General features: G+C 43.7%; 1 protein-coding gene across 5 annotated transcripts in view; it reads left to right on the forward strand.

Annotated features, from left to right (window-relative positions):
* The first annotated feature begins 5,259 nt into the window (after positions 1–5,259).
* LOC147899097 (E3 ubiquitin-protein ligase UPL3-like) overlaps positions 5,260–25,538 on the forward strand; it is a 31,891-nt gene continuing 11,612 nt past the window's right edge. For 2 of the 5 annotated variants that reach the window (XM_087378509.1, XM_087378513.1), the window contains exons 1-9: positions 5,260–6,304; positions 6,406–6,516; positions 6,694–6,810; positions 6,894–7,073; positions 7,154–7,309; positions 19,768–20,004; positions 20,088–20,209; positions 20,313–21,762; positions 21,890–22,015. In XM_087378509.1, the coding sequence (XP_087234635.1) occupies positions 5,450–6,304; positions 6,406–6,516; positions 6,694–6,810; positions 6,894–7,073; positions 7,154–7,309; positions 19,768–20,004; positions 20,088–20,209; positions 20,313–21,762; positions 21,890–22,015 (3,354 nt within the window). In that variant the 5' untranslated portion in view covers positions 5,260–5,449. The remainder of the gene's footprint in view (positions 6,305–6,405; positions 6,517–6,693; positions 6,811–6,893; positions 7,074–7,153; positions 7,310–19,767; positions 20,005–20,087; positions 20,210–20,312; positions 21,763–21,889; positions 22,016–25,538) is intronic. The other 3 variants (XM_087378511.1, XM_087378510.1, XM_087378512.1) reach the window with 3 other exon arrangements.

The raw sequence follows: 25,538 nt of genomic DNA on the forward strand, positions 1-25,538 counted from the left end.
TCCAATAATTATAACAGTCACACACACACACATAAATACTTTCCTAACTATGAATTATTGTTTTATGTACCCCGTGAAATCTTCCCTTTACACTTTCTTTTTAGCCACCCCACATACCAAGCCCACTACTTGTCCCATACCTCCTCTAGTCCCTTCTTAACCCATGCACTCATTCGCTTCTTACTCCACTTGTGACTTAAACTTCACCTAAAGAATCCATACGGTTGTCTGTATAAGTGATAAGAAGCCGGGGAAAATAGGCATTACCTATCTACCCAAACGTAACTATGATGTTCTAACACCTAGTTTGTTTGGATGGTGGCAGGTAAGTAGATCCCGACCTCGGAACCTGGACTGTCTGAGGATTCGACATATTATGTTTGTCAAACTCAATATTATTTAAAAATTCTTAATTTTGATTAAAATTTTTGCAAACTTTAGTTGCATTTTTCATCTTAGATGTCTCAAACATTTTTTCCTTATATGTTTCCCTTTTTTTTAACTTTTTATCCAATTGATGGAATTAATTATATGGCTCAATTATTGATGGGACTTTTCAATCTAAACACACACTTTGATTTCCCAACTAGCCTTTGATCGCACTAGTTCCATACAATTAATACATCCATTGGATAATTCTTTAGCATGGATAATCCCTAGTCATGTTGTGATCCACCCTATTTTTTACTAACTTTTATATCTATTTTGCAAAAGTGGTTTACACATTTACTATTGGCATTATTTTTTCATTTTGACACTTATCAAACAGATCCACTTTTATTCACTTATTATCAGTAGGTGGGGAGTAAGTTCCACATGGTGGGCTTACTCCCCACCACGTGGGTCCCTCTAGGTTGGAGGTGGGCCACACACACACACACACAAACACACACAATAAAATTGTTAGTAAATGTATCTCACACACACAGACACTTATTTCTTTACACACATACACACACTCATGAATACTTCCCTAACTATGAATTATTGTTTCATGTACCCCGTGAAATCTTCCCTTTACACTTTCTTTTTAACCATCCCATATACCAAGCCCACTAATCATCCCATACCTCCTCTAGTCCCTTCTTAACCCATGCACTCATTCGCTCCTTACTCCACTTGTGACTTAAACTTTACTTAAGAATCCATATGGTTGTCTATAATCCTAGGTAAAGCAATAATAAGCTCGGGAAAATAGACATTACCTATCTAGCCAAATGTAACTATGATGTTCTAACACCTAGTTTGTTTGGATGATGCAGTAAGTGGACCTCAACCTCGAAACCTGGACTGCTTGAGGATTTGACATCTTTTTTTAATATTATGTTTGTTAAACTCAATATTTTTTAAAAATTCTTAATTTTGATCAAAATGTTTGCAAACTTTAGTTGCATTTTTCATCTTAAATGTCTCAAACATTTTTTCCTTATATGTTTCCCTTTTTTAAAACTTTTTATCCCATTGATGGAATTAATTGTATGGCTCAATTATTGATGGGACTTTTTAATCTAAACACACACACGCATGCACGCACGCACACATGCACGCAACCATGTTCGGCTCTTTCTCTAATTGTTTAGGTAATGCGTGTTTGTCCATAGTTTCCCTTAAGTGCATTTGACTTGGTTTCTATATCATTGCTCACACTTTTGTCCTATTTTTGGCTGCTTTTGAGTTGTATGCATAGCTCTTGATATTAAGTTATACACCAGCTGGCCATTATTGTGAGCTTGGCATCGTAGCATGTTGCCTCTTGATAGTTTGCAATGGCTCTATTACCTCTTACAAGCCTTATAGAATCCCTCTTCTACCGGTGTGAATAGTTGAATTGTTATATAGCTTTTTTGAGACTAACTTTGGTAGGCATCTATAGTTTTGACCTCACACAGAAGCCATAACTATGTATCTAGCACTCACGACTCTTTGTCATTCATAGTGGTACGTGTGTGCGTGTATGTGTGTGTTTATATATATCGATGCATGCATGTATGTATGTATGTATGTATGTATGCATGCATCCATCCATTTCATGCTCTTTTGCTAATGCATACATCATTTCCATTCCAAACTACATATATCTATATATATTAAACTGCCATAATATATGTATATTGAAAAACTTAGTTGTTTTGAGTATGTGTTTTAATGAAAAGGTGTCACACATACTTTACAATTGTGAGATTTATTTGATATGATTACCCTTACTTTTGTATCATGATTACACTTATTTATTTTCAAGATACACTATTGTGTGTCATGCATACTAATAACCTTTTTGCAGGTTGGTTAATTTTAAAATTCTTTATATAAGAACCTTAATGTTGTGAGATTTCATAACCGTTTGGAGTTATCTATAAAATTCTTCACCCTTCGTGAACCTTGATGGATGTCTTGATCCTAGGTAAAGCAATAACACGCCGAGGGTGATAGCCATTACCTATCTACCCATATAAAGCTACAATGTCCTAACACTGAGTTTTATTTGAATGGTGGCACCTAAGTTAACCTTGAACTTGGAGCTCATATTGTTGAATAGATTCAGCACTTGGAATTGTTGGAAAAGATTTCTATACTTGTACTTGTGTGATTTTATTCAAATTCTTTACCATTCTCATACTTGGAGTTGGGATCATGAAATTTAAACACACACGCAAACAATTTATTTTAGGGCAATTTTAAGCCCAAATCTATATATCTTTAAAAGGGTTGGAACCTAAAAATGTCAATATTGTCATAAAAAACCCCTTAGATTTCCCAAGGTATATAATCAATATGACCATCGATATATTATTTTGATAAATATATCCGTAGTTATCTCAATGGATATATAAATGCTCCCTTAGTGATGGTAATTGTTATGCCTTTTGTGGATGCTTTCACTTCTTTACCAACAAAATTTAACTATAGTTTTTTAATTATAATAGTGGCAACACTCTCGCAAAAGGTGCAAACGGTAGTAGTGAAAGGGAGCAGGGAGGAAAATCTAAAAGAATATAAGAGAGGAATCTCTAGCATGTTTGTATGATGTTGTGAAACTAACCAAACTCAAGAATATGCTCTTTTAAATATGATGTAGCTAATCCAATTCAAGTTGCTTCAAAAAGAAGTTGTTTGTCCAAACTAATGTTGACTTTTGACACTCTGTATATTCATGCAAGAAATGTGAATTTGTTTCATTGAGATGTTGATGAAAAAGAAACTATAAATAGCCTAGGCTTGTGCAACAGACACATGACTTGGTTGTATGCTAAAACATATGAATATGGTCATTAAGCTTAAAAAGGCAAAGGTTACCTAACAAATAATAAAGATTTCTATTCTTGAAATCATATGTATAGTCTTGGTCATGGTGCATTCTCGTCAACTAAGTGATGATATTAATAAGGAAGGGGGTAGAAAGATTTTCACCTACCCCTTACAAAGTGCCTTGCACAAATAACTATTTTTTGTTGATAGATGTTTGCAAACCATGCAAAAAGGTCAGCTATTTTGTACTTTTATAATAATGCTGGTTTTGTGTGGCTCTTTTGTATATGAGATCGGACAAAAGCTATTATTGCAACAAATGAGATGATGCTTATATTTTCATAGTCTTGATTTAGTCCCCTTATTTATCTTAAAGGTGAGGAGAAAGGTGGGAAAGTCATCACGCACTAGCCCAAATACAATGAGGAAGTCGATTGGCTGAGTCATGCTCTCCACTTCCCCACACTCCCATGCTCCTTTTTAAGCTTGGCCCCATTCACCCATATGCTTTCACAATATTTTAGAATCCTTAAATACCTGTGGGTGCCAAAGAGGCCATACTCCCTATGAGCTTGTCAGGCTATTTCTCATAGTTGTGGAACAAGTATTGAAGTTTAGAGGAAAAGGATACACAGATACGCGTAAACTTGGAAAGCATTGATGACTACATAAAACGAGGGTAAGATCAATCATTCAACTCTCAACCTCATGCGTGCCTCCTCCATACCTCGTTTACGATCAATGAAATCCTTACACTCAAGCCACCATCGTGTCCCCTTCCATTAACCCCTCTATTTCGTAATCACCTCTCCACTATCCATATTAACAGAGGATGTCTTGTCTTTTGTACTATTTCATAGGGCCATTCAAATACTTTTTCATATTTCCATTGTTTGGCAATTGAATTCCCAATTGCCATAGCCTCCACACCTCTCTTTTCTCCCTTGTGCATAACTCTCAACACTTATAAGCCAAAAGGTAGTGCGCACTAGCTTTCATGGTCTCTTGTTTCCATTACCATGTTAGAAAGATGGTACCTTTTGTGCTTTCCCATGTCATGTCTACCTTTGTGCCTTTGCTTCTTCTCTAGAAAAGAGGTAGATTAGATAACAATGAGAGAAGTGCATATCTTGCTATGTTGCATGTGTGTGTCATTTGCAAGCATGCGCATGCATGCATTTTCATGCTTGATGGAATAAGCATTTGATGTGGTGAGCATAAGGTGTTGTTGGAGACACACACTCTCTCAAATATAGTTAGTTTCCCCTTTCTTATGTATATAAATGTGTGTGTGTTGTCCACTGTAAAAGTGTTGTTTGTGTGCGTGGGCTTGAAGCAAGTTTCAAGTTGTTTAGTAGTCTTTTACCACCCAAAACACGTTGAAATTCTCTACCTGTTGTACCCTAGCATGCACATGTATGTGTGCGTAGGCATGTGTATGCGTGCGTGTGCGTGCACACACATTTTGTGTTTTTTGTTGAAATCCATTTGGTGCTACATAACAATCCTCAAGAAGAGGAGATTGCACTTACAAAATCGAAAAATTTCATTGTATGACAAGTAGGATAATCGCATGTAGGCAATCATAAAAAAGGATTACCGGGAGAGTCACCGAAAACCCTATGGTTTTGATCTATCCAGTACCCAATAGGATACCGAGTGTGTGCGCACTTTGTTTTGGGGTGAAATTCACACTCTTTCACACACACACATACACACACTCTGTTCTGGGGACACTTTTTTTTGTGAGATCTTTCACATAGTCTCTCTCACACACACACACACACACACACACACACACACATTTTTACACTTTTTTTTGTGAGATCTTTCACACTCTCTCTCACACACACACACACACACGTAGAATCTCACACACACACATACACACACGCCCATGCATGCAAGCATGCTCTAAATCGAGTGTGATTTGCTAATTAAAATTTGTAGGCTGTCTTATAATCTTCTTCTTCTTCATTCTTTCGTCTTCATCTTCTTCTATTTTGTAAGCTCTCCGATCATCTTCTTCTTCTTTTGGAAGCTCTCCGATCGTCGCCGACTGCACCTCTGAGTGATGATATCCATGGCTGTTGCGTACTCTATCACCTTGTAGTTTTTGCAGCAGCACCAGCTCTCCCTGGCGCAGATACCCCTCCCACCTCTCGAGCTCCGGCTTGCAGCTCTCTCCGTCTCTGATCCTTTTATGGAAACGCGTAGCCGCAAGCGGGCCGAGGCCTCTGCTCCTAGGCCCCCTGCTCGCTCCAAACGAGCCCGCCTTTCTGCCCCCATCTCCCCCCCCCCTCCTCCCCCTCCTCCTCTCCCCGGATATCCATCAGTATCTCCTCCCAATACCCTCTCCTCCTCTCACGAATTACGCATCGATTCGGGCCTCGAATCATCGACATCCATCCCGATATCGGAGAACGATAAAACGGAGCTGCAAAAAGTAGACGATCAGGGATTAGGAGAGGGAATTCGATCGATGGACAGGGAGGAGAAGGAGAAGGAGTCCGATAAGGGAAAAGAGAAAGAATCAGAAGAGGAGAAGGAGAGATTACGTGACGGAGATAGGCCAGGCGAGGCAGGGAATGCCGGTGATGAAGGCAACGATGCAGAGGCCAATCGCAGACTGAATCAGAATTTTGCGTCAGCCAGTAGTGCTATCCATGGTTTGCTCAGGAGGCTTGGTGCAAATTTGGATGATATTCTGCCACCTCCAGGACCCCTTCAATCGAGCAAGCTCAAGAAAATTCTCTCAGGTTTAAGGGCAGAAGGGGAGGAGGATCGGCAATTGGAGGCTCTTACACAGTTGTCTGAATTACTTTCGATAGGAACGGAAGACTCGCTTGGCAGCTTTTCTGTCGACTCGTTCGTGCCGGTGTTGGTGGGTCTTCTCAATCGCGAATACAACCCCGACATGATGCTTTTAGCAGCCCGAGCGCTCACGCATCTATGCGATGCATTGCCATCCCAATGTGGCCTTGTGGTGCATTACGGCGCAGTTCCATTCCTTTGTGCACGCCTTTTGACAATCGAGTACATCGATTTGGCGGAGCAGGTGGGGAGTATTCGGAAATCTATTTGCCTGACTTATGTCCTTTGTTTGTATCTTCATACGTTTGTCAGCTTTTCTTTAATGTAGAATAACGTTTCTTGCAGTGCTTGCAAGCTCTTTTGAAACTCTCTCGCGAGCATCCAACTGCCTGCTTGCGTGCAGGAGCACTCATGGCGGTTTTATCTTACCTTGATTTTTTCTCTACTGAGGTCCAGGTAAAAAGCTCAAAATAGTGCTATTGGATGTTTTAAGGAGTGTGGAAAAGCTCAGACGAGAGAGAGAGAGAGAGAGAGAGAGAGAGAGTCCTGACTTGCGATCTTGTGAAATGTTGCATTTTCCATCTTCCTAGTTACAATTTGAGTAACATGTTACTTTTTCCTCAACTTTGGTAGAGAGTTGCTGTTGCTACCGCTGCCAACACCTGCCGACAGTTGCCAGTGGATGCCTTCGACACAGTGATGGATGTAGTCCCCATTCTGACCAATCTTTTGCAATACCAGGACTTAAAGGTGGGTTATTCTTTCTTGAATGGTCGTTTTAGAAATCGGTCTTCTTGCATGTTGATTCTTAAAGCTCTTGATTTTTCGAACAGGTGGTGGAGCATGCTTCAATTTGTTTGACTCGTATAGGAGAATCGTTTGCATCATCTCCAGAGAAACTAGAGATGCTGTGTTCACATGGCTTGATTCCGCAAGTGGTACGCCTCATCACTGTCAATAATGCCAGTGGTGGCATGGTTTCCCAAACAGTACTTAGCAGTCAAACTTACACGGTGAGCATCCAATTGCACATGCTGAATTACGATAGCTGTATGTGCTATAGGGATTGATAGAAGTGGCCCAACAATTGCAGGGCTTAATTCGGCTTTTATCCACATGTGCGAGGGGTTCAGCCGTTGCTACAGAGAACCTCCTCCTCCTAAAAATCAGCAGCATTTTAAAGGAGATCTTGGCTGGTGCTGAACTGGTGTCTGCCGCACCTTCTGCAGTAAATAGGTCCCCAGAAGAGGTAATATCCTTACTATACAGAGGCTTAACTTGCTTACACATTACCAGGGGAAAATGCATGAAAGGACTGCTTGCGGGTTGAAGATTGTTGTTTGAGGCATACTTCTGGGCATTTAACGTAAAGCTCTTCTGCAATTGTCAAGTGAATATTGTGTTGTCTATCTTATTTGACGGTGTTGTCCGAGAGAGCATTATACGGGTTTTGTTGTGAAGTGTCGGCAACGTGAGCTTAGCTTGTAAGTTTCATCGTCAATAATATCAAAATGCTGTAAAGAATGACTTAATACAAAACCTCTGATGGACCAGCTTTGGCCACTTGGGGTTGTGTTAAGGTTTTAATCTGATGGTTAACAATTTCTCAAATAATGTTTAGTTTGACACCCAAGGTGGGGCCCCTGCCCAGCTTTGTGATTGCAACATAATGCACCTTTCTGCAACGCACAGACAAGACCTTGGGGACCAAGACACATGCAGAACAGTGAGTGCACTACGGTAACAAATTTGGGATCAACATGGGTGACCCGTGCCTGTTATGGTAGGCTTTGCCTCAGACACTATGAAGACCCGATGTTTGTTGCTCAATCTTTGAAGGCGTGCTCAAGAATTCTGCGACTTCCTCTGATAGGTTTACAGGAAAGCCAACTGGCCTTTTGGCTCAGAATGCCTACAATATGCACAATGACCAAGTTGTCTCCTATCGTGAGAAGTGCAGCAGAAAGTGAACAGAAAAGGAGAGAGCAAACCAAACCACACACAAACTGAACTGAAGAGACAAAGAGAGACTGCAAGGGATCGCAGGAAAACCCCCTGAACTGCTGGGGAAAACGTCCACTGTGAGAAGGCCAACAACACGAGAGGGGGGGCCTATAAATAGGCACTCCTCCCACTCCAGTTAGTTGGTACAATAGGCCGATGGGCCTGCCTCTAGTGCGCCCTACATGAGCTGCCCAGGTCTGCCCTATGAAGGGCTGGACACAGGCCCCGTAAGCCAGGCAGCCTATAAAAGGTCGGCCCACCTCTGCCTATAAAAGGCCTGCTAAGGGCAGGTCTGCACCACCGAAGGGTGGCCATGCAGCCCCCCCCCCACTTGCCTGACCAAGGCACCTCCGCAGGGTCTGCCATCCGGCAGCAAGTAGGCCTGGGGGGCCCCTGAACAGCCGTGTTCTGGATTGCACCTCCTCCTGGGAACACCTGCCATGCAGCGCACCTTGGCAGCCTGCCAACACACCCCATCGTGGCTCGAGGTCCTGCCTGGAAGCCTGCCTCGAACAAAGACTCCTTCACCATTGCACCTGTCTGGCATGTCCCGCTGCCACATACAAGCAAGCAATCCTTCAGAAAGCAGAAAGCCTGCCGACAATGCATCCTGCCTTGTGTTACTAGAAGGTTGGAAAAGCTGGAACAATCAAAATGACGGCTGCAAAATCTGCTTCCTTTTGCTCACTAGTCCTGTCACACTTCCCCTGAGGACACTACTACCAATAGTGTATCTTTCTGGCCACAGTCGTTACACGTACGGGAAGCCTTTAATGTTTCGCTTTCCTCAACTGTCATCTTCTTCCTTCCCTTCTGCTCAGCTCTTGAGAAGGATTCAGAAATCTCTCCTCTTGGTCGGGCAGCATCGGTGCCAATTCCTCCCAAGTCAATGTATTCATCCTTTCATTGGTAATCAAGGACGAATAGAATGCATAGTACTGAGAAGATGAGTGGGACAGTAATGTTATGGCCATGTCCTCGGAAGATATCTGTTACTCTCCGCCATCTTAGCCAGGGTAGACATGTCGGAGTGAAGAGAGTCTAAACGATCAGAGAGGGTGGATGGGAAAGAAGGTAGAGAAGGGGATTGACGGAGAGAGAGAGGAGAGGGCTGGAGAAGATGATGAAGAGGCTTGGGGCTTAGGTGCCCTCACACATTTGCTTTGGACCCTCCAGAACTTGTAAGAAATCCTAGATTTACTATATTTAGTAATGTGCTAAGGAACAGAAAGGAGACTGAAATAGCAGAGCAAGGAATATTTGTATTGCTTGAGTGTCTGTAGTGTGTCATCCATACAATTGGGCCTCTCTTATATAGAGAGTGAAGAGTCACACATGAAAAGGTGTGTACTCCAAAGTGTATGTGCATGAAGAGGTGTGTACCCCTTGTGAAGGGTGTGACCCTTGATGAGAGGGTACATTACAATAGGAGTGTCTCTTCCATAGAATGTCTCTTGTGAAGGGTTGTGCCTCATAGGAAGTGTCCCGTCGAAAGGGCATACCCTTCCACAAGTGTCCATTCATCAAACTATCCATAAGTCTAAGATATAGAGAAAGAAATACGTCACAAATCGTGACATCCCCTCCCACTCAAAATAAGACCTTGGTGGAGATAATGAACTGATGTAGAAAATATCACGGTAAATTCTGAAAATACTGCTGTAAAATGTCAGGGTACTGCTGTAAGTCTTCATCAGATTGCCAAGTAGTGTCGGAGTCGTCCAGATCTCGCCAAAGAACAAGGAATTCTATGATAAGTCGATGTTGAGTCTCTCGCTGTTGATGGTCCAGAATACGCTCAAGAATAAGGAGAACATAATCGTCTTCGATTTCTGGGACATAATCACTTGCAGGAGGAACTGCTTCATCGCCTGGAATGTACGTGTTTAGCTAAGAAATATGAAATGTCGGATGGATTTTACCCCATGATGGTGGTAATTCCAATTTGTAACTTAAAGGTGAATTTTTCTTGACCATCCGGAAAGGTCCATAGTATCTTGGTCGCAACTTAGGAAACACAGACTTAACTGTCTTATAGCGATGTGGGGCTACAAATAATAGCACCATGTCACCAGTGTCAAATTCCAGGTGACGTCTATGTTTGTTGGCAGACCGTTGATACCGCTCTTGCGCTTTTCGCATATGATCCCTGACTTGGAGTAGAATGTCTTGCATTTCTTGAACCAGTTGATCAGCTAGGGCCACCTGATGTTGAAGTACAAAATTCGTTGGTACAATCGGAGTGTGTCCATAAGCTGCTTGAAATGGATCATGCTGATGGCACTATGAAAAGAGTTATTATAAGCAAACTCAAGGAGTGGTAGATACTCTTCCCAAGCTGCTAGGCGTGACTGAATATTATGTCGAAGCATTTCTTCCACAACTTGGTTGACTCTTTCAGTTTGGCCATCTGATTCTGGGTGATAGGCTGAACTAAACAGTAGAGTTGTACCTAAAGATTCGAACAGTGAAATCCAAAAGTGACTGGTAAACTTAGGATCTCTGTCGGATATGATATTCTTGGGCAATCCATGGTGTCGGAAGATGTGTTGTATGAAGAGTTTGGCGATGTCCGGAGCCTGTGCACTGCTTTTGCAAGCAACAAAGTGTGCCATTTTGGACAACCGATCAGTAATTACCATAATCTGAGTGTTACCTCTAGAGGATCATGGTAGTGTTGTAATGAAATCCATGGAAATACTTTCCCACCTTTCAGTTGGAACTGGAAGAGGCTGAAGAAGTCCTGCTAGAAGTAGTCGGCTTGCTTTCATTTGTTGACAAGATAAGCAAGATGTAACCATTTTGATGACATCGCTTTTCATCTGAGGCCAGTAGTATGTTGCACTGAGTAACCTATAAGTCTCGTTGATGCCTGGATGGGCAGCATAAGGAACTACATGATGCTCTTTGAACAAAAGACGTCGAACATCCTTGTCATGTGGTACACAGATGCGATCTTGATAATATAGAAGGTCGTCCGTATAAGAATAGGATGAGAAAATCTTTTGTTCGGAAGTCGAAGGTTGATCTTTGGAAAGAACTTGTACTGCTGTGCCAAAGTCTTTATCATTGAAATACTTTCCTTTGAATGAATTCGGAACATCCACAGATAATGTAGAGATTACCATAGCTGATGCTAGAGTTAACCTGCTGAGAGCATCGGCAACTACATTGCGTAGTCTTGGAATGTACTCAATGGTCATGTGAAAGTTAGCCAGAAACTCAACCCAGCGTGCTTGTCGAGCGTTCATGACTGGCTGAGTAAAGATATACTTCAGAGAGTGATGGTCTGTCTTGACCACCGAGTCGGCTCCCATGAGATAATGTTTCCAAGAGCGATAAGCATGTACAACGGCAAGAAACTCCTTATCATAAACCGGGTATTGAGTTTGGATATCAGAATGTTTATGGCTGTCAAAAGCAATAACTCTGCCTTCTTGCATTAAGACTGCTCCTGTAGTGATGTCGGAAGCGTCGGTCATGACCTCAAATGGAAGGTTTGGGTCAGCAATAGCCATAACTGGTGTGGTAGTGAGTGCTTGCTTGAGTTGTTGGAAACTATACTTTGTTTCGGGAAGCCATTGAAAAACTGCTGTGCTTTTCAATAATTCGGACATAGGAGTTGCGATTTCGGAAAACTGATAGACCTTTGTATGGTAGAAGTTTGCCAATCCGAGAAAAGAGCGGACATCATGAACATTCTTAGGAGTAGGCCAGTTTTGGATTACCTCGACCTTCTTGGGATCCACAGAGATGCCTTGAGCTGAAATATTATGTCCCAAATATTCGAGTTGGGTCTTGAAGAACTCACTCTTCTCAATGTTGATGTAGAGAGAATTTGCGTGGAGAACTTCAAAAACTTGGTGAAGATGTTGTTTGTGCTCATGTAGGGATCTGCTGAAAACGAGGATGTCATCGAGGTAAACGATGACAAACTTATCGAGGAAAGGCCTGAAGATGTCGTTCATTAGTGTCATGAATGTGGCCGAGGCATTGTTTAACCCAAAAGGCATGACCAAACATTCATAGTGTCCATACTTTGTTCGAAAAGCTGTCTTGTACTCATCGCCTTCTCATATGCGAATTTGATGATAACCTGAACGAAGATCAATCTTTGAGAATTGTGTTGCGTGTAAGAGTTGATCGAAGAGGTCATCGGTGCGAGGCAATGGATACTTGTTTTTGATAGTGAGCTTGTTGAGGGCTCGGTAGTCGATGCAGAGGCGCATTGACTTATTCTTTTTTTCCACAAGTAGTATAGGAGATCCGAAAGGGCTGCGACTGGGCCGAATGTGACCTTTGTCGAGTAGTTCGGTCACCTGTCTTTGGATTTCTTCATTTTGAGTGTAAGAAACCCGATAAGGAGGTTTCGACGGTGGATTACTGCCGAGAATAAGCTCGATTGGGTGATCCACTGGTCGTCGAGGTGGTAACTGCTTTGGCAATTCCTGTGGAAAAATATCCAGGTAGGGCTGGAAAAAAAGGTTGGTTGAGCTATTCAAGAGGATCCTTTGTTGGTGTCTCCTCTACTGCCGTAACCAACAGAAGTGAAGTCTTTACTTGACGTTTACCAACCCACTTCTTTACTTGTAGGGCAGAGGCAACTGGGGTTGAAGGAGAGTCCCTAAAACCAGTTAGCTCAATAAGTTTTCCCTGGTGGACAAACTGGATAGTATGGCTGCGAAAACTGATTGATGGATCATAGTCGTAGAGCCACTGTTGTCCAAGTATGACATCGTACCGAGAAAGAGGCATGATGTCGAAGTTCAACTTGTCCGTATAATGTTGGATGCGAAAAGACAAGTTTTTGATCCTGGTGTTGCACAAGAAGGTAGTTCCATTTGCGAGTTCAATCTGATAGTCCATGGGACTAGGACTGGTGGTCAACCGAAGTTTGTCGACCATAGAACTAGCTAGGAAGTTATGAGAGTAGCCACTGTCGATGAGGATAGTGACCGTTGTTCCACGAATCGATCCTTGAACACAAAGTATTTGAGTGGCCAGGGAAGGTTCGGGGTCGCCGGCAAGGCTCATGTGGATGGTATTTGCCATTCGAACAGCTTTGCCTTTCTTGTCTAGTGCTGGGGTAGCATCTTCTGTTTGGGAAGTGCTAGGTTCCATATTGGAATTTTGCTTTGGTTGCTTGGGATAATCGAATCATCTATGGTCGCCTGTACATATGGTACAAAGTCCTTTTGTGCTGGAGTCGTTCTTCTTATCAGTGGCCGCACCTTTATGTTGGGGATGACAGTGATGACTTTGTGAAGAAGAAGAGGCGCGATCCTTGGAGGAGTGCTTCTGTTGGAATCCAGCATATGATTTCTGAGACTTGTGGGGATCTTGAGACTGTCGCTGACCTTGATTACCCGAGTTTTTTCTAAACCTGGGGTTATCTTGAGGGTGAGCACCTTTGGCCATAGTAGAGTTCTGTGTTCGATTAGCACTCTGCTTCCCTGTGTTTTGGAAATCTGTAATGCGCTCTGCGTAAGCAATAGTGCCAACTGTGGTGGTGATGTTTGCTTTAAGGACATCAATGCGTAACGAGGGATTTAGGCGTGAGATGAAAGCATGAAGGCGATCATCCGTAGTTAAACCATCAATCTCTAGCACCAATGTGGTGAACGGAGAGATGTAGGAAGACAGGGAGCCTTTTTGCTCCAACTGTATGAGTTTTGAACATCCACATTGGCAGGTATGAACTGCTTACGGAGCACGTGTTCAAAACGTTCCTAAGCTAACACACTTTTGTCGTCCTTTAAGCGTCGTTGCCACCATAGGAAAGCTGTATCCTTAAGGAGGGAGGCTGCCAAGGCAATCTTTTTGCCTTCAGTGAGGTCAACAGTATCAAAGTACATGCGCAGTTTTGCGAGCCATTGGTCAACTGTTCGGCAATTTCGTTGGCCAGTGTAGGCTTCCGGAAGTTTAATGTCAAGTCTTTTAGTTTTGGAAGCTTGGAGTAAACGGTAGAGGGCACGGAGTTGAGTGTTTTCTACCTCTGGTGGTAATGAGTCCACATAGTTGTCTAGTTGCGTCACGTCATCCTCTGTATGTGTGGTACTGCGAGAATCTTGGAGTTGTTGGACTTTCTGGACCAAGTCGGAGATGCCGTCCTGAAGCTGGGAAATTTGAAGTTGAAGTAGTGCTTCGCCTTGTAAGTTGACTTTAGGGGTCTTTTTTGGACTTGAGTCGCTTATTTCTGGAGAGGCTGCACGCGAGCGTTGCGACATATCTGAGGTCCCTGTGAGAAAAGCACGAACCTGCGCTCTAGTTTGTACCATTTCTGGAAGAAGATTCGGGCTGCTCCCTGAGGTTGCTCATGTTGGAGGGGGTAGGAGAAGCAGGATGGAACCAGCCGTGGAAATCCGGTAAAGGAGGTCTTGTCTGAGGTAACACTGGTGATGCCGAAGTGGGTGTTACTGCTCGTGAGAGTACATGGGTAGGTTGTAGAGTCCACGGATCTGAGAAATGATAAGGAGCTGCTGTGGGAAGTGGAGGATATCCAGGAAAGGAGTGCCTTTAGAGTGTAAATACTGTCTTGGGGAAGGTACAACCTGTATAGGAGGATATCTGGGAGCTGAAGGAGGTGGAGAGTACCCTGGAGATGCTGAAGCTAAGGGGTAAAAGTCTATCCAAAGATGGACAGCAAACTCATGAGGAATATCGGGTTCTGGGTATCTATGTGTCTCGTGGAACACAACCTGGACTGTGCTGAGGAAGTAATGTAACTGAGGTGCCTCACGCAGAAGGTATAGGATGTGGTCCAAGTCACTGGAAGGGCACGTGACACAGAAGACCCACGATGCAAAAGTGAAATGGACTGGTTGTGGAATCTGAACACGATATTGTGTGGTAGATGATGCCTGAGGTGTCCTTGAAAGGACGGGTGAATTACTAGGGGTTTCCATGCTTTAAGGAGAAGCCTTTCATTTGCTGTAATTTGATAATGAGCGTCAAATAACAATATGAAAGAGAATCCTTAGAAATAGAATGGAAAGAATCCACCTGGATAGATTAGATTTGCAAGGCTTGAAAATCTCTTGTCCGGAGGTCCATCGATTAAGAGGCGCCTGGCGAGACTTTCAAGACTGATTGACGCATGGTGCAGAAAAGGGCAGATTGCGTGGAACCAAACACGCTTTTCCTGCGTTGAATTCAGAGGCAAAGTACCTGTGGGGTGTGAGGAGCAGATCTGGGCGTGGCTGGTCGGAATTGGAAGGCAGCAAAAGGCCGCTGTTCACAGGCTAAGGTGGCGAGATGAGCCAGCAGGATCCAGGCTGGTCTGAATCGCGATAGATTGGCAGCAAGGCTGCTGCGCACAGGTAGGTATGGTGGCGATTGCTTTAGCAAGGGTTGCTGCCAAAAACGATCCAGAAGATTGTAGGATGGAAGCCGGACAAAGGGCGCAGCCTGCTTGCATCTGGCGCTGCTTGCTTCCAGGGCTGATTTGCAGTAGAAAAAGATGGCGAATTTCTGGCACCTACGCTGTTTGCAGAAATCGAGGCAGCAAGATGTCGATAGGGGCTGCAAAGGGGATCTGTTTGATCACAAGATCTTGTAGGCAGGGATGCAAAAGAGCCGGCTGATGCAGGCCATTGAGAACGTCGCAAGATGGAGGCCTGACGAGGGGCACGGCTTGCTGCAGGGATATAGCACAAAGATGTACGGCTGTTTTGGAGCAACGAAAACAGAACGTGAATCGCGATTGGATTTCGCTTCTTTTTTTTTTTGGTTTCTTGTTGGTTGGGTTGCCAAAAATTAAAACGTGGGTTTGGAGAACCCTTGGGTAGTCTAGGGTTAGGTCTTGGGTATAGGGCTGGTTTTCCTTTTTAGCCCTTTTAGGTACCCTTTTGTAGGGTGCTTGGTGCTAAAAGGTGTGCCTATTCTAAGGGGTGTGACCCTTGGAATAGGTGTACCTTTTCATGAAGGGGTGTGACCCTGTTTTAAAAAGGGGTGTCCCCACACGAAAAGGTGTCTCCTTTTTTCCACGATGGGGTGTGTCCCTTGGGTGAGGAGTCAAAACTCATCATCAAAAGGTGTGTCCAATGGTGGAAAAGGTGCGTCCCTTGATTTTGGGATAGCCCAAGCACATGAAAAGACACGATTTTTGTCGTGTCCATTCACATCAACTCGTGATGTGGGGGAGATGGAGAGGCCATTGATGACTTTAGGTGGGATTGGCGCTAAAAATTTTTACGCTCATTCTCTCCATCTCTTCCATGCACAATGTGCACGGATATCCTTCTAGCGGAAAGAAATGTATCAGATATGCGCTAGAAGGTGGGGGGCATTTCCTACAGGCAGGAGTGAAATTTGCTCTGATACCATTGTAAGAAATCCTAGATTTACTATATTTAGAAATGTGCTAAGGAACAAAAAGGAGACTGAAATAGGAGAGAACAAGGAATATTTGTATTGCTTGAGTGTCTGTAGTGTGTCATCCATACAATTGGCCTCTCTTATATAGAGAGTGAAGAGTCACACATGAAAAGGTGTGCACTTCAAAGTGTGTGTGCATGAAGAGGTGTGTACCCCTTGTGAAGGGTGTGACCCTTGATGAGAGGGTACATTACAATAGGAGTGTCTCTTCCATAGAATGTCTCTTGTGAAGGGTTGTGCCTCATAGGAAGTGTCCCGTCGAAAGGGCATACCCTTCCACAAGTGTCTATTCATCAAACCATCCATAAGTCTAAGATATAGAGAAAGAAATACGTCACAAATCATGACAGAACTCCTCCATTCGAATCTTAAAACACCATTTAAAGATCCTTGGCACCTGAATGTTCACACCTCCACAATGTTCACACCTCCACACACTCCTCTCCACTCAGTTTGCTGGCTCTAGGATCCCACCATGTCTCAGGTCTTCTAGCCAACCTTTGCTTTTGATACCATGTGAGAAGTGTTGGGAATGCTCCCCACCTATGAGCCCCCAAATGAGGAGTGCATCAGGGGGTGTACCTAGGGTTTGGGAGACTGCCACATGGGCAGCATAGTGGCTGTCATGTGGGCAGCAGTCAGACAAAGCAAAACAAGAAAAGAAGGGATGTAACTGGCATCTGCAAGTGGGCAGATCTGAGGCAGCAAGGTCCAAAGGTTGTTGTGAGGCAGCAAGGTCCAAAGGTTGTCCACGGATGGAGAACATAAGCTTAGAGGAGCACGCGGGCTCAGGGATCTAGAAAAGCCAAGCTGATAGTAGTACAGCTTTTGGTAAGGATTGAGGACCACGGTTTGGTGGGAATCAGGCCTCTTGTTTATTGTATCCATTTGTGGATGGAAATATGCTTTTGTTGGTCTATGTCTCTCTTGGATCTCTGTCAATTTACTAGCTTGCACACACATGATGGTTGTGAAGTACACACAAGCAAAGACGTTTTGATTCCATAGTGAAACACTTGGTGTGTAATTCCTTGGGACGCTCTGCTGTGGGATACCCTCTGTAGGGATGGTATCTGAGCCCTGACAGAAGTTCACAGGAAGTGGAGCTTGAAGGCAAGGACCTTGCTTGAGGATGACCTTGACTCATTGAATGGACTTCGATGTCTGAAGGATTGTATTCAGGTGGGAGGTTCAGGTTAAGGCAGGTGTTTGACGGATTGCACCTAGGTGGGAGGCTTAGGTTCAGGCAGGTGTACGATACTCTAACTTTATTCTTTTTCGTTTGTTGTCATGACCAACCGATATTAGATTCCTAATTATAGCGAGATGGTCGATGGGAGTAATTACCCATTGTGGAACATGAAGGTTTGGAGCGACTTAGTGTTGAGGAAGTTAGGGGAGATTGCGACAAGGAGAGAGCTAATACCTCAAGCCATTGTGACTACTCCAGTTACATCAACTACAACATCAATGCTGACACTGGTAGACCCTATATTAGTGAGAGCATGATAGATTTGTGATGCGGAGGCCTTGGCTATCATTGTGGGTACCCACGGTGGATGTGGTGCTTTTCACATACAGACGACAAACACTTCGTTCGGAGGCTTGGACAACATTGAGAGCTCAACAACTACGTGAGGATCTTGGACCTCGAGACAGAGCTTTATGGCATGAGCATGGATGAAGGGGACTTAGTATAGGACCACATCACCAAGATGAAGGTGGTATAGTATTAGCTGGCGGCAGTTAGCCAAAGGATGAGCTCGACTAGGATGGCAAGGCTATTCGTGAGAATGCTCCGTTGGAGCTATATTAGTTTGTGACTACCATGATTGCAGGGCAGAGGGCGGCGCCAGTGACGTTCGAGGAGCGAGTTCCACCATTGCTGCAACAAGAAGCACGAAAAAGAAGTATGATGGAACTGATGAGAAATTCCTAAGGGCAAGAGCAAAGGCAAGGGTAAGGGTAAGCCTGGCAAAGGCAAGCCCAAGAAGGAAAAATCTGATGACTGAGCGAACACTTCAGATGAAGAGAAGAAGAAGAGGAAGAAAGAGAAAAAATGCTTCTGTTGTGATGAGCCAGGGCATATTGGGAAGGACTGTAAAGAAGAAGGGGGACCACCTTAGAGTCAGAGGAGTCAAACTCGGTGGTCCGAGAGGAACCTTACTTAGTGGCATCTCCCGGTATTGTTGTGGTAGTGATGAGCACCTTGAGCAATCTGGGTGCTTGGTTGGTGTTGTTGACACAGAGGGGTATTCTTCGATGGGACCTAAGGACTCAGGTTTAGATGGAGGCTGTGACTTAGAGGGGGACAACACAGAACCACACATGGAGACTTACGGTCCAGGTTATATGGATTTATGCTTGGGATATAATGTCTTAAGTATGCTGTTGGTTGCAAACCTTGCCAAACGGGTTGAAAGAGACTTTGTGAGCATGGTACCTGGAGAAATTCAGGCTGAACACTCATCATGAGGGGGACAGTTGGAGGATACTAGTACCTGGAGTGCTTCAGTTTGAAGGTGGGTTCGTGATTGAAGGAGGTGGTGCCAAAGATGGACCTGTGTAACACACTCGGGCACCAGACCTAGCGGACCAGGAGCCACTAGATGAAAAGCCAGGAAGCTACGACTACACCAAAATGTTCGAGAGGGCTATGACACGGGAGCTATTGGAGCATCTTCATCGATGGATTGGGATTGGGCCAAGATGGGTTGGTGAGAGGGAGTGTTGGAAATGTATAGGTCCTGTGAGCCCCCAAATGAGGAGTGCCTTGGGGGGGTGTACCTAGGGATTGGGAAGTATGCGAAATGGAATTTGGACAGCGAGGCTCAGTGTGGGATTGCCAAATGATGAGGAGGATCTTGTATAATACCTTTTAAATTCTTGATGTGAGATAGATGGAGAGATGCAAGGCAACTCTAGAGGCTGGAGCCGGAGATGGCCTCTCTTGCCATCTCCCTTTTCTTTTTACTGGTTTAAGGTTATGTTGCCAATGGTAAGCACATTACTAGCAGGCTGTGCTACCAAGACGCATGGATCTGATGCTCACATGATTGCATTTTTACAGGACATCTCTTTGCCTTGGATATGGGTCCCATTGACATTGTTTAGGGATGTGATTGGATGAAATCTCTAGGGGAGTATATTGTCGGCTCAAGTGCATCCATTTTTTTGGGATGAGGGGAGGGGGGGGGGGGGGCTGCGGGGTTTTGCTGTTGTCAATGAAAGACTGGAGATTTTTCACCAATTTTGTGCCCGCTCTTCAAATTCAAAGTTTAATCCATTATTTATATGGCTTCTTGTCTGTTCTCTTTTGGTTCACAGCTGTGTGAGATCGTCACTCTTGTCAATGAATTACTGCCCCCTATGCCGCAAGCATTACTCCTACCAAACTGTGTGATGTTATCACAAAGTACAACTAGGAAGCAGTCTAGTAGCAGTGCTGAGAAGGCCAGTGAATGCACGGATCCTTTACATGTGGTGGATCGTGCGAGACCTTTGCGTGACCAGCCCATTCTCCTAATCCAGTTTGGAACTGATTTATTTCCTGTTCTGATACAGGTAAACAGGGATGTACTATTTCGCTGCTGATGTGAATGATGCAGTAATGTGATTCTAACATGCTTGTCATCTTTTTGTAACAGGTGTATGGGTCCAGTGTGAACCCTGCAGTTCGGCAGAAATGCCTTGCCACTATAAGTAAGCTTGTTCATTTCAGCACTGCAGACATGCTGCGCACTCTATTCAAAGAATTGAACATATCGAGGTAGTTTTCTTTAGGCATTTTGCTTTCAGTGGATGTTGAGATTTCAAGGGTAGTGGTTATCAACAATGGACTGGTGACTGACAGTTTTTCTCTTTGGTCGCAGCTTTTTGGCTGGAGTGTTGGCTTCTAAAGATCCTTATATTCTAATGACTGCTTTGCAGATAGCGGAAACGCTAATGCTGAAGCTTCAAGATGTTTTTACTAAATTGTTTGTAAAAGAAGGAGTCGTCCATGCCATTGATTCTTTGATTTCCTTGGATCAAGGATGTTTGCCTCTACACCACGTTTCATTGTCTGGAAGATCTAGGGATTTGCCTATAGGGGCTTTTGCGGGATCTCCCCCTTTGAGGCCCAGGCGTGGGGCAAGACGACGCTCTACTGGATCTAACAGTGAGACAGTTTCAGAAGATATCAAGGATTTAGGTTCTGTTCCAATTGGTACATCCCCATCAAGTAGCAGTGTAGATGCATCTTCACATATCTCAAAAAGTGGGCCATGGTCTGTGGCTATTGTTGCTGCAAGGCATTTTAAGGAGGCCTACTTTTCTAGGAGTTTAGGTATAGCAGATGCTGAAGTAACAGAGAGTCTTAGCAAGCTGAAGACACTTTGTTCAAGGCTTAGTGTTGACCGTGTAACAGAGAATAAATGTAAATGGAAAGGTAAGGGGAAGGCTGGGGGACCATCTTCAACAAGCGATGAAATAATGCTGACAGCGATAGCCGAGATTCTTACCGAACTTGGTAGAGGGGATGGTGTTTCTACTTTTGAATTTGTGCGCTCTGGAGTAGTCGAGTCCTTGCTTAAATATTTTTCTTGTGGAAAGAAGTCCAGAGAGAAAATTTCAGATACCAGACTTAGAGAGGAAGCTTTCAGAAGATTAAAACAATTCATTATACTTGCCATCCCTGCTAATGATAAAAGAAGTGAGCCACCTATGACTGTACTTGTGAGGAAGCTTCAGAATGCTTTGGCATCTCTTGAACGTTTTCCTGTTGTTGTGAACCATGCTCCTCGTTCAGGGACTGTTAGTGATAGTATTGCTGCAGGATTGCGTGCCCTAGCTCGTCCCTTTAAGGTGCAACTCTGTAGGGCTCAAGGGGAGAGAAATTTGCGGGATTACTCATCAACCATTGTTCATGTTCATCCATTGGCAACATTGTCCTCCATTGAAGAGTTCTTGTGGCCACGAGTGCAACGGTCAGATATAGCACAGAATTCATCAACTGCCCTTGGCAAATTAGAAGGCGGTGGTGCACCAAACCCTGCCCCAGTAGATTTGCCAGCCATTCCAACACCTCCTACCCTTGAACATAGAGCCTCAACAAGATCTGGATCCTTTGCAGTTGCGGCTATAGATGCTAGCAAGGACAGTGGTACTACTGCCAGCCCATCAAAAGGGAAAGGTAAGCTAGGAGCCCAAAATTTAGTGGAAGAGCATAAGGGTCCTGAAACAAGAAATGCAGCAGCAAGGAGGCGTGCTGCTGCAGCTGCTGCTGGTGCTCCAACTTCACAGCAATCACAAGGGGATTCTGAAGATCTTAGTGAAAATGAGGTAGTTGCTGGATGCTAATTTAAATGCTGAATCAAGAAGAGTTTAAAATGAGAATCAAGAACAGTTTTAAAATAATTGAGACATACCTATCCCTGATTAAAGCTGTAAATATTTGTTGGACTGCAAGATACAGGAGGATGAGGACGAGGATGTTGAGTTTTCTCCAGTGGACCTGGACGAGGCTGTTCCTATGGAAGAGGAGGAATTTCCTGATGATGAAGAAGATGATGAAGAGCACGAGGAGGTAGGAATGGTGCGCATTTAGCATGTGTTGTAGTTTACTGTTTGTTTTATTAATATGTTGTTTCAAAAAAATTTATATCAAGAGAAAGAAAAGTCAGCCACCAACGCTCCAGTGTTACATAGGGAGAGGTTACTTGGGCACTTTGGACTTACTGGGCTGCCATGTGTCACCATTAAATTAGTCCCATAACATTCCGTTGTACGACCTAGACTAGTATTATAACTGGTCAAAGGGCACACTATGCTATTACAATAAGCATTTGTGTGTGCTTCTGAGGTCATATATGATTGTCTTTCTCTCCCTTCTCCTTCCCTCCAACATGGATTTCTCTACCTCCCCTTTCAGCTTGTGCTACAAATGGCATCAGAGCACTTTGCTATGCTGCAAGAGGTAGAGGCCTACCAGCTTGCTATGCAGTGTATCGTTGTCAGATCAATGGGAAGGTGGAGATCCAACTCCATCCGCAACCCTCTCTCTCTCTCCCCCCCCTCGCATTCTTGTACCCATGTGTTTTGTATGTCATATATTATTGTGCTACATTAATTGTGGTCATGAAAGTGGAAAATGCAAGGCTAATTTTGCAATAGGCAAAACACTTTAAAATATTATATTTGTGAGGTTGAGAATTAATACCATGTTTTAACGTGACCTCTAGTTTGTGAGTTTGGCTAGAATTGACGACTTCTTGTTGTTGGGCTCAGTGCTCTGCATATTGAGAGAAGAAACTCTTTCTCACCACTTTTGAAGGGCTCTTTTGTGGATAGAAACGTGGAGCCTATGTAACAAGGGCAACTACTAGACTACTAAACTGTCTCTTAAACTAGTAAAAAGAACAGAAAAGATAGAGGGGTAGGGTTAGAGACACTCTCACATGAGAGGGCATGGACTTGCAGCTCCATGGGCTGGCTAACCATTGCTAGGGGATCCTTCTTGGGATTGAATCAATCACCAAAGGGACTAGACTCCAATTTGTATTATGATCAAAAGGTACCTTGAAGTACAGCTGAAGCCCCTTTTTATATTATGGGAAAGTGGGCCAGCAACACTAAATGCTTATGGGATAACTCCCAAGGGCTGCCACGTGGCATTACATGATTTAAAGTAGCATTTACGAAAGGAAATAGTAGTTTCCTACTAAAATAGAGCTAACTACTAAGCTAGAAGTAACTACTGTTACAATCCCCTCCTGCTTACAGAAATTTTGCCCTCAAATGAAGACAAATAGTACAACTGAAATGGAAAGAAAGGTAGGAATATTTCAGCCTGGTATGAGCAAGTAGGCATAGACTCAATCCATGAGATGTGGATGCTCCTGCAAAATGCTCTCTGGCTGCCATGTAGCCTCCTCCTCAGGCAGGTCTTTCCATTTGATGAGATACTCCACCATGGATTTATTTCTGAGAACCTTGTCTCTTTAGCCCAAGATCTTTTCTGGAGTATACTCAATTTGACCTGATTCATCCATGGGAGGCAAAGCTGCTACAACTGGAATGGATGGGCCCACATACCTCTTGAGTAGAGAAACATGAAATACATTATGAATCTTGGCTGTGGCTGGTAAGCTGAGTTTATAGGCCAAGTCTCCCACCTTCTTAAGGATCTGAAAAGGGCCATAGAACTTGTGAGCTAACTTAGTGTTAGTATTGCCCCTTAAGGAAGCAAACCTGTTCTTATCTGCATTTTCCTTCATCCTAGCTTGTGCTTTGAGAAGGTTATCCTTGGCCAGCTGTAGGATGGCTTGCATTCTGTACACTTCATCCTTTGCATGCTGATTTAACGAAATCTGATCTTTGATGGTGGAGGGTAACTGAACTTGGCACCCATATAATGCTTCAAAAGGTGACATGCCAATAGAGGTGTGCTGGGTGGAATTGTAACAAAATTCTGCTAAACACAACCATGTATCCCAAGACTTTTGTGTCTCAAAGCAAAAGTGTCTCAAGTATTCCTCTACCCTCTTATTTACTCTCTGACTGGCCATCTGTTTGGGGATGATATGCTGTACTAGGGGTTAACTTTGTTCCAATTTGAGAGAAGAATTCTTTCCAAAAACCACTCATGAATTTTGCATCCCTATCACTCACAATCTTCTGTGGAAGGCCATGCAACTTGAAGATATACTCCACAGTTGTGGTTACAGGAAGTACTCACAGCTTCATAAATTCCAGATCTATTCAATCATTTAAGCTCCCAAGTGGTGAACTACCTCATAGCTTGAAGGTGGAAGTGGCTGATGGAGCCTACACTACCAGCCAAAGGATTTGCAAAGATGTGGATATTAAGCTCTCTTCAGAATACTCTTGTACTGTGGCTTTATTTGCATTAAATCTTGGTCCTATAGATATTATTCTTGGCTGTGATTGGCTTGGAACACTAGGTAAGTTCACCATGGATCTCAAAGGGATGACCATGACTTTCCAAGATGGGGCTACGGAAGTTTGTTTATTTGGAATTGATCCTCAGAAATTACAGTTGGCTGAGTTTGCCCTTCACCTCCGGAGTGCCGATAGAAACTCAGTACGAAGACTTTGTACAAATGGATGCTCAAGTATGTGTGGGTGTGTGGATTTGTATGTGTGAGAGCATACTTTTATACTATGGTCTATACCCACTATTGGGCGCTGATGACGTCAGTGGGGATGTCAGAATTTGGGGCTTTTAGCATCATTGGATAGCCCTTGCTTCCCTGATCACTCCCAGAAATTGCTCAAAAATCTGACTTGCGCAGGCGAATTTGACCTAAATTGCGATCTCGCCAAGTATTGCTCAATATTTGGGGCTTCTTGCACCAAGCTGGTCGCCCTAGGCTCTACAGGCTTCTCCTAAAGTTTGGTAGACATGGGAGTCTAAGTGGGGGAGTTATCAGCGTTTTTGACTGGCTGTACCTGCATTTCTGCTTCGAATTAGGGTTTCCCTGCTGCAAATAGTGATACCTCTGCTTCCAAGGAGTTGCCTCAGCCTCTGGAGCACATGAACTAAGTTTGGAGTCGATTGGAGATCGTTTACCTTGAAATCTGCTCGAAATTCAGCTTACAGGTGGTGCAGTTGTATTATCCCATCGGATACTTCGAAATTTTTTTGGGGCTTTCTGATTTTGCAATCCAATCTACTCTATTCTATCTTGCCTAGCCAAAGAATCTTATGGCACCAAAGAAATTTGTATCTAATTTCAGAAGGGGGAAAGAGATGGAGTATGATGAAGCTCAGTTAATGAGCCAAGCAGAAGAGCATATTGGAGCCCTGGAACTTGGGCATGAAGTCCATATTAGTGAGCAAGAGCGAGAAGATGAGGGATTGGCAAGAAGGTCTACCTCCCAATCACCTCTCAAGTCTCCTCTTTCAAGTCTCCTCTTTCCAGGCCTAGAGCGGATCTTGAAGGATTTCTGGCCACAATGCTGCAGCAACAGCAAAGTATAATGGAGAAGCAAAATAAAATGATGCAACATCTTATGGATCAGCAGCAAAAGCTATCTGGTCAAGTTGGGCAGCTCAATGTAATGCTGGAGCAGAAATTTGATGATGTGGAAAGAGA

This window comes from Dipteris shenzhenensis, chromosome 8 (genome assembly GCF_047967505.1).
Source record: "Dipteris shenzhenensis isolate YYH24624 ecotype China chromosome 8, Dip_SZ_1.0, whole genome shotgun sequence".
Taxonomy (NCBI): domain Eukaryota; kingdom Viridiplantae; phylum Streptophyta; class Polypodiopsida; order Gleicheniales; family Dipteridaceae; genus Dipteris; species Dipteris shenzhenensis.